Source organism: Pistacia vera, unplaced genomic scaffold (genome assembly GCF_008641045.1).
Source record: "Pistacia vera cultivar Batoury unplaced genomic scaffold, PisVer_v2 Contig427, whole genome shotgun sequence".
NCBI classification, from domain to species: Eukaryota; Viridiplantae; Streptophyta; class Magnoliopsida; order Sapindales; family Anacardiaceae; genus Pistacia; species Pistacia vera.
The window spans coordinates 712,810-723,893 of record NW_022196254.1 but is presented as its reverse complement, the minus strand read 5'-3'; the positions used below and the strand labels follow the sequence as shown (position 1 = coordinate 723,893).

The following is an 11,084-nucleotide window of genomic DNA, read 5'->3' as shown; positions in this document are numbered from 1 at the left end:
AAATATTGAAAATTAACAAAAGCACTCTCACTCACACATTAAACGCCAGTAGCCGGCCACAGACCGCCATCGTCAGAGGGTGGCCGACAGTGGCCATAATGACTCACGGCCAAATGGATTTGGCTGATCGTACGCTGATATGACCTTTTTCGGTCGGACCACCATGGATTTGATCGAAAAATACTAGATTTACGGCCAGATCTGACCATCTTTGGTCGTTAATGATGGCCAAAGACATGGCCGTTGTTGATGGTCAACGACAGCCATATCTTGGCCATCGTTGATGACCAGCTATGGCCAAAGATCTGATCATCAACGAGTATATCTTTGGCCGTATATCTGACATTTTTCAGCTAGATTAACGATGGATTTGACTGAAAAAGGATAGATCGGCACACTACCGACTATATCCAGTTAATAGTGTGTAATTACGCTAGATTTTGGCCACCTTTCGACGGTGGTGGCCGGAATCTGGCAAATGTGGATGGGCGAGAGTGTTTTTATCAATTTCTAAATTTTTTTTTGGGGGTGTTTAGTTAAATTAAAAAACCTAAGGGGTTTAAAAATAGTTAAATAAAATAGATTTAGATTTTTAGAATAGGAAAACAAATATGTATTTTAGGTAAGATATGGATAGGATAATGTAAAAATATTAAATCAAATGCAGCCTTTAAACTTCATTTGTTTTAATTCCTTTAAGAAATAAATTTGTTTATTTTAATGTGGTACTATAAAAGCAAAATATATTTTAATGATGCTTTTAATATCATAGGTCATCCAAAATTTGGAAGAAAAAAGAAGCAACATTAATAAAGAGTGCATAAATGCGACCTTTCAAAAAAGTTGTGTCCTACTACGACAACGTATCTAATAAAACGATGAGGTAAATCATAAAGAAATTAAACTATTTGCCTTTAGATTTATTCAAACCTTTTTGTTGTTGACCAATTGTATCATATTTCAAAGTCACCTTTTGCTTTCTTGTCATTTGATGATTGCTAAGTAAGAAATTTTTTTAATTTCTTGTTGACTACTTCCAATCTTGCTTTGGATAATTTTCCCACTAATTAATTATTTTATTTACATCTCATCCTTATATTTAACTTAACGTGTTTTGTAAGTAACACTACAAAAATAAACAGAGGCTGGGTTATCGAATAGAAACTCTTGGATATATTACTCAAAATGTATTAAGTTTGATTCTCTTCGATTGTTAATAGGGATGACCACTGAAGATTTACCTGGTCATTAACTTCAGTACCCTGAGAGATCAGTTGAATGTATGCGTAAGTTAGCTCAGACACTTCCAGTCACAAAACCGTCAACTTTAGGGTTCTAGAGAATTAGTTGAGGTGTGTGTAACCTAGTCTGGACACCCCTAGTCACAAAAAAAAAAAAAAAAAAAATTGTATTCATAATGATATGTTTATGATGTAATTACCTAAAATAAAATTATTATAATTTTTTTTTTTTTTTTTTTTTGGTCTCTATAATTGGCGGTGTTGAAGAGATGATTTCAATTTGTGGTGCTACTTACGAACAACAATTGCCACCAAAAATAAATGAAATACATAATTAATTAATTATTTAAAACGACTTTATATTACGTTTCTAGGCCATTTAATTTCGTTTGTATGTTTCCTATATAATATTTTTAGGACATATATGAAAATGATAGTCGGTCCTTTGATTTATTATTAACCACTAACCAATTTATTCATTATCATTAAAATAATACACAATTAAAATTATTTTCTCTATATCAATTTTTCTTAATATAAAAATTATTAAATTCCACCAATTTGAATGGATTCACGACAAATTTGAGTTAATTTTAATGGTCCCTGATGTTTTGTCCACTAAAGTTAGATCCGATATAATCTGATAGTAATTAGGTCCTTTCAGTTAGATGACTCAGATAGCAATTTTTTCAAAACTTTTTTTAAAATTCTAAAATGCCCTCAATCTTATTTTATGTGAATAAGATTAAAAATAGTAGAATTATAAAAAAGAAATTTAAAAATTATTATTGTATTAATCATAAAAAATAAATAAAAAAAAATAATTCAAATATCTCTTACCTGAAGGACCTAAGTGTTACTATTAAATTTGACTGGACCTAAAAGATTGATCTCCCTGAAATCTAGAGCTAAAATAGTAAAATTGTGAGACCAAAAAGGTTAAGTTAGATGGGGAAGATGATGACGTGGGGGAAGCATCACTCCAGTAAGGAAGCTGGTAAAGGTCTACCACGTGCGCATCAGGTTGTCGGCTACGGTCAAATGCCGGTGCCAATAATACAAAGGTGGTATTTGTAAAGTTTGAAAGTTGACCGGCTTTGCGCTCTCATGCACAAAAAGAGGCATCTCATGACTGACTGATTACTGACCTGACTACAACCCGTTACTTTGTAGTCTTCGCTGACTTCTTCTTATCTCTGCCCTTTATCCATCCTTCTTTGCTCTTAACACTCACCTTTCAATAATATTTCAATTCCTTTCACTTTCCACCCCCAATCCTTTATGCATTGACACAACTTCAATACCGACACTCCGACATGCCCCATTTTCTATAGTTAACATAAATTTGAGAACAAATGAGCAAATATTATATGAGAAATCATAGTTTTAAATACCCTCAAGAATTTTCAAAAACTATTAAATATCTTTTATCAAGAGCGTATTATTCAAAAATCATGAGTTCGAATATCTTTTCGATTGCTAATAATAGTAGTCACTGGAACTCTTACTCAACTGATAGTTTCAGAGTCCTAACGATTAGTTGAAGTATGCGTAAACTGGTCGGACATCTCGGTCATGAAAAAAAAAAAAAAAAAAAGTTTTGAAAAGGTTGAGATATTTGAACAAATAAATCTTTATGGGCAGATGAAAATAAGTTATAGTAGTTTGCAAAGAACCCAAAAATATTGGTGGGGTTTAATTATTACAATAATATATAAATTTTTTTTTTTTTTTTTATTTGAATTTGTTTAGATGATAGAATTAATTAAAAAAGAGGAAGGTATTTGTGTGATTGATGGGAGTAGGAGGATAGCAGTTTTTGGACTTGGAAATGTTTCCATATTAGAAGCCACTTTTGCATCTTCTAATTGGAAGGAGTTGCTTTGTCAACCTTCTCTTTGTAAAGTAAAGTGGTGTAGCAAAAGTCGCATTCAAAGCTCAAGACTGTTTATATTTTATTTTTATATGAATTTCTTTTCTATTATATATATATAAAAAACTTGGACAACATAAATAGGTTAAAACTTACAAAAAGTCTCAGATTAACAAGACTGAGAGACCTCATCAAAACCGCTCCCTGGCTAGCTAGCTACCTCTCTTTCTTTGTTGATCTTCATCTTCTAATTCTTCCATGTCTAATGAATCTAGAGACCTTTATTACCGATCTCTCTTCCCTGACGATCAACATAATATGTCTGCAAACGCCGGCATGTATCATGACCAGAAGCCCTCCATTGCTGCTGGTTCTTCTGTTTACACTACTTCTTCGCGCGAGTTTGATGCTGGAAACCTCAACTTCGCCGACTGCTTAAATGGGTTGGTCGACTATAATTCTCTTGAGAAGGCCTTCGGCATGTCGCCTTCTTCCTCTGAGGTGTTTTCTTCCGTTGAAGGTAATCAGAAACTGGTTGGTCCTGAAGACTTAGGTGAAAACTTGGCGACCCCAAATTCTTCCATCTCTTCTTCTTCTACAGAGGCTGGTGCAGAAGAAGATTCCGGCAAGAGTAAGAAAGATGCGCAACCTAAAGGGTCGGATGATGGAGGAGAAACCTCTAAGAAAATGTAAGTATCTTGTTTCTTAACAGTTCATTGCCATGATTTAATTTCTTGGTGTAACTTTGATTCACTTTTGATGTTGTTTAATTTGATGACAGAAGCAAAGCAAAGAAACAAAAAGGAGAAAAGAGGCAGAAGGAACCGCGAGTTGCGTTCATGACAAAGAGCGAGGTTGATCATCTTGAAGATGGGTATAGATGGAGAAAATACGGACAAAAAGCTGTCAAGAATAGTCCTTATCCAAGGTTAGTATGTCAACTTTACACGCAAACACCAAAACCCCATATTATCATGTAAACACAGACACAGTCAATCCAAAATTTTGCCTAAATACTTTTGAGAAAAAGATAAAATGAAACCTAACTAAATAGTTAAACACTATGCCTTTTGATTCTAGTTTTGATCGGAGACTACTTTTCCTTTTAATGCAGAAGCTATTATAGGTGCACTACTCAGAAATGCACAGTCAAGAAACGTGTGGAGAGATCTTTTCAAGATCCATCGATTGTGATCACGACGTATGAAGGCCAACACAATCACCCCATCCCCACAACGCTGAGAGGCAACGCCGCCGGAATGTTCCGGCCTTCTATGTTAACGCCGACGCCGATCGACATGTCGAGCTACGCTCATCATGAATGGCTCGGGAGTTACTTGCCCGGTGCAGGCATACATAATAACCATGGTAGTGGTGCAGGCGCTTTGCAAATGCACCCACAGAATAATGTTAACGTCTCTTTTGAGCAGTATCATCAACCACAGCTTCCTGATTACGGGCTTTTGCAGGACGTAGTTCCTTCTATGTTCCTCAAAAGAGAGCCATGAATGATTGAATGCCCGATGGATATTATGATGATTAATTTATCTCCAATATCTCCATATCCGCTGCTTCCCCCTCTCATTGTAAATACTCCTACTAGCTAGAGAGGTACTTGAATTTTTTTTTTCTTTCCCTATTTTGTTTCTAACCTTTTCGAGCACAACGATGATTATCTATAGCTACTATATATATATATATTTTGGAAGTGAAATTGTAGCCTTCTATTGGAAATTAGGGGTATAATTTGCTTTGCAGTGCCTCTTTTAAGGAACTTAATGTTTCTAGAGTTGGAGAGAATGGTCAGGTTCTCCTAATGTAAGAGGATTTCATTTCTCTTTATATTACTATATTATAATACTAGAAATGTAGTTTTTATTATACTATATGCTTGTGTTTATTTATTGTCACACAGAAACTCCATTTTGTTGCAGTGATATATGAAAGCTTACAGAATGTCTTCGAGAATTTTTTGTTCCAATGTTTTCTTGATTAAATATTCATCTTATAGTCATTATAGAGACCAAGTGACTGCCTCTCTCTGCAACTTAAAAGATAAGACCCTTTGGCTATAGTTAATTCCAGTGGTTAAAGGGTTTATTATTCGACCATAAGAGAAAAAGTAATTACCGAACTTGTGTGTGTTGAAACATACAAGTTTTGTTTTGCTTGGGAAAGTTAGAAAATGCTTTATGTTGTTGGCGGTCAGAAACAGCATCTAAAAGCAAAGTTTAAGGAGATTTTTAAAAGGTATATATTGTGGTCAGCTTCAATTGTTGAATAGCATATCACTATACGATCGGAGGTTTTGTCTATGATTTGTTCATAAAAAGCAGGAAATAACGCAGGTATTTTTGACTGGCTGTTTGCATATCATTTCAGTTTTTCAACTCTCTCAACTCCAAACGAAAGTGCAGTCTGAATTGAGCCACAATGCCGTAATTTAATTTTATTATTTGTTATCTTTAGATTCCTGGTCCCAATTCACAAGGAGGTAAGGTACCAGAAGAAGGATGACCCCAACCCTTTCTACACTCCAATTATATTACATAGATTTTAATCCATTCAACACAACTAAATTATTTAATTTATTTTAAAAAAGTACTTCATTTGTGATATTTTGGCATGACAAGACATATATATGATATAAGGTGAGCAAAAATTAGGCAAATTTACGGCATGGAACTTAGGTTTAAGAAAATATAGCTCGGGAAAATCGGTCATTTAATTACTACTTTACACTATTGCCTTTTCAATTTGGACCGACTATTAATTGAAAGCTTCCCACTAATCACCGTGCGATGATTGTGTTAACACCCTAATTCATATATTAATTTAAAAAATGTGATTATATTAATGTTTCTACATCTTACTTTTCTAGTTTTCTTCACAAATATTATGATTTATTGACAAAAAAGATGAAGAAATTAATTTCATTCAATTCACAACATCCTTTTAAATATCTCATCAACATACTATTAAGATTATATTCTATAAAATATTTTGTTTATTCAACGATTCCATATTAAAAAAAAAAAATGTTTAGGTTTGTTGTTTATATTTTGGTATAGAATTTTTGAAAAAGTTGAGATGGTGTGATTATAAGATGGGATTTGAAAATTAATAAAACACCCATAAGTTTGTTAATTTACTAAAACCCTACATAAAATTAAAAATTAACAAAACACCTCCACCCACCCGTTAAACGCGCAGCCGGACACCACCATCGGAAGGTGGCCGACAGTCCATAATGAACGGCCAAATGATTTGGCTGCGTCTGACGCTGATATGACTTTTTCGGTAAACCACCATGATTTGATCGAAAAATGTTGAATCTACAGTCAGATCTGGCACATTGGTCGTCAAGATGGCAAAGATATGGTCCGTGGATGGTCAACGACAGCCATATCTTGGCATCGTTGATGATCAGCTATGACCAAAGATCAGTCATCAACGACAGATCTTAGCTGTGATTTGACATTTTTTAGCTAGATCAACGGTGAATCTGATCGAAAAGATAGATGGCACATACCGACCATATCAGTCGTAGCAAATTATGCAGATTTGGCTACCTTCACGATGGTGGCCTGATTTGCAAATGTGGGTGGGCGAGGGTTGTTTTTACATTTCTAATTTTTTTTTTTTTGGTGTTTAGTTAAATAAAAACCTAGGGTTAAAAATAGTAATAAAATAGATTTGAATTTTTAGAATAGGAAAACAAATATGTATTTGGTAAGATATAGATAGGAAGTGTAAAAATATTAAATCAAAGCAGCCTTTAAACTTTTTGTTTTAAGATTTTTTTTTTAATCTTGTAAGAAATAAATTATTATTATGTCTTAAAAGCAAAATATATTAATGATCTTAATATCTAGGTCATCCAAATTTGGAAGAAAAAAGAAGCAACATTAATAAAGAGTCATCATGGACCTTTCAAAAAGTTTGTCCTACTACGACAACGATCTAATAAAACGATGAGGTAATCATAAAGAAATTAAACTATTTCCTTTAGATTTATTCAAACCTTTTGTTGTTGACCAATGTATCATATTTCAAAGTCACCTTTTGCTTTCTTGTCATTTGATGATTGCTAAGTAAGAAATTTTTTTAATTTCTTGTTGACTACTTCCAATCTTGCTTTGGATAATTTTCCCACTAATTAATTATTTTATTACATCTCATCCTTATATTTAACTTAACGTGTTGTAAAACACTACAAAAATAAAAAGGCGGGTTATCGAATAGAACTCTGGTATATTACTCAAAGTATTAAGTTTATTCTCTTCGATTTTAATAGGGATGACCACTGAAGTTATAGTCATTAACACGTCCCTGAAGGATCAGTTGAATGTATGCGTAAGTTAGCTCAGACACTTCCATCACAAAACGTCAACTTTAGGGTTCTAGAGAATTAGTTGAGTGTGTGAACCTAGTCGGACACCCTAGCACAAAAAAAAAAAAAAATTGTATTCATTAATATATGTTTATGATGTAATTACCTAAAATAAATTATTATAATTTTTTTTTTTTTTTTTGGTCTCTATAAATTGGCGGTGTTGAAGAGATGATTTCAATTTGTGGTGCTACTTACGAACAACAATTGCCACCCAAAAATAAATGAAATACATAATATAATTAATATTAAACGACTTTATTATTACGTTTTCTAGGTTGCCTTTTATATCGCTTTTTAGGACATATGAAAATGATAGTCGGTCCTTTGATTTATTAAACCACTAACCAATTTATTCATTATCATCAAATTAATACACAATAAAATTAATTTCTCTAATCAATTTTTTTCATAAAAATTATTAAATTCCACAATTTGAATGATTCACGCAAATTTGAGTTAATTTTATGGTCCCTGAGTTTTGTGAATAAGTTAGGTCCGATATATCTGATAGTAACATTGGTCCTTATCAGTTAGATGACTCAGCTCAGATAGCAATTTTTTCAAAACTTTTTTTAAAATCTAAATGCTCAATCTTATTTTATGTGAATAAGATTAAAATTAAGAATTATATAAAAAAAAAAATTTATAAATTTAATATTATATTAATCATAAAAAATAAAAAAAAATAATTCAAAATCTCTTACCTGAAGGACCTAAGTGTTACTATTAAATTTTGACTGGACCTAAAAGATTTATCTCCCTGAAATCTAGAGCTAAATAGTAAAATTGTGAGACCAAAAAGGTTAAGTAGATGGGGAAGATGATGACGTGGGGGAAGCATCACTCCAGTAAGGAAGCGGTAAAGGTCTACCACGTGCCGCATCAGGTTGTCGGCTACGGTCAAATGCCGGTGCCATAATACAAGGTGGTATTTGTAAAGTTTGAAAGTTTGACCGGCTTTGCGCTTCATTGCACAAAAGAGGCATCTCATGACTGACTGATACTGACCTGACTACAACCCGTTACTTTGGTCTTCGCTGACTTCTTATCTCTTCCCATTTTATCTCCATCCCTTCTTTGCTCTAACACTCACCTTTCAATAATATTTCAATTCCTTTCACTTTCCACCCCAATCCTTTATGCATTGACACAACTTCAATACCGACATCCGACATGCCCATTTTCTATAGTTAACAAAAATTTGAGAACAATGAAAATATTATATGAGAATTCATAAGTTTTAAATACCCTCAAGAATTTTCAAAAACTATTAAATATCTTTTATCAAGAGGGTATTATTCAAAAATCATAGTTCGAATATCTTTCGATTGTCTAATAGATAGTCACTGAGACTCTTACTCAACTGATAGTTTCAGGTCTAAAAGATTAGTTGAGTATGCGTAACTGTCGGACATCCGGTCATAAAAAAAAAAAAAAAAAAAAAAAAAAAAAAAAAAAAAAACTTTATGGGGCAGATGAAATAAGTTTAGTAGTTTGCAAAGAACCAAAAATATTGGTGGGGTTTAATTATTACAATAATATATAATTTTTTTTTTTATTTGAATTTGTTTAGATGATAGAATAATTAAAAAAAGAGGAAAGGTTTGTTTGATTGATGGAGTAGGAGGATAGCAGTTTTTGGAACTTGGAAATGTTTCCATATTAGAAGCCACTTTGCATCTTCTAGGAAGGAGTTGCTTTGTCAACCTTCTCTTTGTAAGTAAAGTGGTGTTATAAAAAATACAATCTTCTCATAGTGTGGCACCTCCACTGATGTTTTTAGTCTTAGATATTATTAGTGAAATAGATTTTGAGTTGGAATAGGTTGCTGATTTTGCCATTAAGTTGCCAATATAGACTTGAATAAGTAATTGACATTGGACCTTAAAAAAGCATGTTGTATAAGTTCTATGCTATTTTCCTTCAAACAAAAGTAGCCTGTGATATGATTTTTTTTTCGAATTTTTCTTTGTTGAGACAACTTTAGATTAGATACTGGCAAGGGGTCAGTCGTTGGACTCACCCTTAGGTAGCTCAAGTGATAAGATGAGTACTGAGATTTATGGTTAAAGCGCACGGTCCCATGTTCAATTCCCCTTGGCTCTCAAGATTTAAGCAGTCTGATTATGGCTACATGGATTAAGGATTAGTCGAGGTATGCGTAAGCTAGCCTTGACACACTGTTTAAAAAAAAAAAAAAGGGCTAGCCATTGGATTGTCAAGTATGTAGTTTGTTTTTACTTTTCAAAGAGCATGTTATGTTATATGATTTTTTTTTTTCGAATTTTTCTTTGGTCGGGACAACTTTAGATTAGATATCCACAAGGGGTTAGTCGTTGGACCCATCCTTAGATAGCTCAAGTGGTAGAATGAGCGCTAAGATGTGTGGTTAATACAAACAATCTGAGATTTAAATCCTCCTACTTCCTAAGATTTAAACAAGTAATCATAAAGGTATGCGTAAACTGGTCAAACCACCTTGTTAAAAAGAGAGAGTGGTTTGGTGTTAGCCGTTGGATTGTCATGTATGTAGTTTGTTTTTACTTTTCAAAGAGTATGTTACGTTATATGATTTTTTTTTTTCGAATTTTTCTTTGATCGGGACAACTTTAGATTAGATACCCACAAGGGGTTAGCCGTTAGATTTTCAGCTACGTGGTTTGTTCTTACTTTTCGAAGAGTATAGGGTTTTTTTGAATTCGAATTTGTAAATAATTATTTTTTTTTAAATTATATATTCTTGTCCTGAACATTGTGATGTGAAAAGGGATGAAATTATGTATCTTGACACACCTAACAAAAAACCTGCCCTCTGTGTATTGAAACTGAAAGAGACCAGCAATACAAATACTTTATGTCACATTATACATTATATTGAATTCAACTAATTATATAAAAAAGGTCAACAATCTCAAGCTCTCAAGCCCAAAGTCATCTACAATAAACAACTATTCTCACTGATTTTGCAACCACATCTACTTTGTTTAATTTAATTGTATTGTTTTGAATTGAATTCTCCACTAACACAAGAATGAATGTAATTCTATGCGCTATTAATTTTTTTTTTTTTTTTTCTATTATTGGTGTATACATATAGAATTTATTATCCAATCAAATATACGATGTTCCTTCTAGATAACATGTCACATTTTCTCCCACAGATTCTTTATTATGGGAAAAGAATAAACATGATTCATATATGATGCAATTACTAACCTTATCCCATCTCATTTTTTAACAACACTTATTCAAAAGTTTTTGGAAAATAATACAGTTACCAAAGAATGCAAACTGAATTCGTGCATCGAATTACGTGACGCCATTCTGACCGTCGATTAATTATGAATTAATATTAATCGACGGTCAGGATTTCGTCACGTCATTCGGTGCATGAATTCGATACACATTTTTCGGTAATTGTAGCATTGCTCAAAGTTTTTTTACATCAATAGACAACATTTTTATCAATTAAACAAAAAAAAATGTTCGTATGTTGATAAAAAGTGAAATAAAGTGTCTGTTTATTAATAGAAACGAAACTTGCGTCGATTTTTTTTTAGGTAACTGTGATGTC

The 11,084-nt window shown here is 32.7% G+C and overlaps 1 protein-coding gene across 1 annotated transcript; it reads left to right on the top strand.

Moving 5' to 3' along the window:
- The first annotated feature begins 3,271 nt into the window (after window positions 1–3,271).
- LOC116143228 (WRKY transcription factor 71-like) lies at window positions 3,272–4,817 on the top strand. The gene is made up of 3 exons (XM_031428677.1): window positions 3,272–3,803; window positions 3,896–4,042; window positions 4,229–4,817. Exons 1-3 carry the CDS (start codon window positions 3,373–3,375, stop codon window positions 4,620–4,622), a joined length of 972 nt encoding a protein of 323 aa, XP_031284537.1. The 5' UTR covers window positions 3,272–3,372; the 3' UTR covers window positions 4,623–4,817.
- Window positions 4,818–11,084: the final 6,267 nt, after the last annotated feature.

Coding starts and splice junctions, on each gene's coding strand:
- LOC116143228 (XM_031428677.1), top strand. CDS start 3,373: ATGTCTAATGAATCTAGAGACCTTTATTACCGATCTCTCTTCCCTGAC. Junction 3,804..3,895: donor GGAGAAACCTCTAAGAAAAT/GTAAGTATCTTG, acceptor ATTTGATGACAG/AAGCAAAGCAAAGAAACAAA. Junction 4,043..4,228: donor AAGAATAGTCCTTATCCAAG/GTTAGTATGTCA, acceptor CTTTTAATGCAG/AAGCTATTATAGGTGCACTA.